Source organism: Penaeus monodon, chromosome 30 (assembly GCF_015228065.2).
Source record: "Penaeus monodon isolate SGIC_2016 chromosome 30, NSTDA_Pmon_1, whole genome shotgun sequence".
Lineage (NCBI taxonomy): Eukaryota > Metazoa > Arthropoda > Malacostraca > Decapoda > Penaeidae > Penaeus > Penaeus monodon.
In genome coordinates this window covers 4,485,329-4,486,089 of record NC_051415.1, presented here as the reverse complement: position 1 = coordinate 4,486,089, position 761 = coordinate 4,485,329, and the positions used below count along the sequence as shown (strand labels likewise).

Genomic DNA, 761 nt, shown 5'->3' with positions numbered 1-761 from the left:
ATTAGCTGTGTTAGGCTTAGTTTAAGTGTATTAACTCCCTTCCCATAGATGTATTTGGTTGGTTAAAAAGTTTATTTTTGATGTAATGACTATATTCTATACGTTAACAGAGGGCTGTTAAGTACCAAGTCTTGCATGCATTTTAGGCAGGGAGAGATAGTAAATAAACAAGTAATAATGATAAACAAATAGAAGACTGTGATATATGGTACATTTCAGGTATACAAAATGACTCATTCAGAGACTGGAGAAGTAATGGTTTTGAAAGAACTGTACAGAGTAGATGAGCAAGCGCAGGCAAATTTTCTTAAAGAGGTAAGTAATGTTTCATATATGTGTATGTTTAAAATAGAAATATACAGATATACTTTACATTGCCATGGAGACAGTGGTATAGGACATAAAAAGAAGAAATTCATGATTTGATAAATGCTGATGTTCATGTGCTTCCTTTTCTCATTTCAGGTTGCAGTTTTAAGAAGTCTAAGTCACAAAAATGTCCTGCGATTCATTGGAGTCTTATACAAGGACCGCAAGCTACATTTACTTACTGAATACATCTCAGGTGGGACTCTCAAGGAGATCATCCATGCTCTTGATGAGCCTCTACCCTGGGACCAGCGAATCAGCTTCGCCAAAGATATAGCCTCAGGCATGGCGTACCTGCATAATTGTGATATTATACATAGGGACCTCAACTCCCACAACTGCCTAGTCAGAGAGGTGAGATGCATGATCCAAGTTTGGGAGAGCCTTGAGGG

The 761-nt window shown here is 37.7% G+C and overlaps 1 protein-coding gene across 2 annotated transcripts in view; it reads left to right on the top strand.

Moving 5' to 3' along the window:
- Positions 1 to 761, top strand: part of LOC119592479 (LIM domain kinase 1-like) — a 23,518-nt gene that overhangs the window by 15,859 nt on the left and 6,898 nt on the right. For both annotated transcript variants that reach the window (XM_037941308.1, XM_037941309.1), the window contains 2 exons: positions 220 to 315; positions 466 to 723. In XM_037941308.1, the coding sequence (XP_037797236.1) occupies positions 220 to 315; positions 466 to 723 (354 nt within the window). The remainder of the gene's footprint in view (positions 1 to 219; positions 316 to 465; positions 724 to 761) is intronic.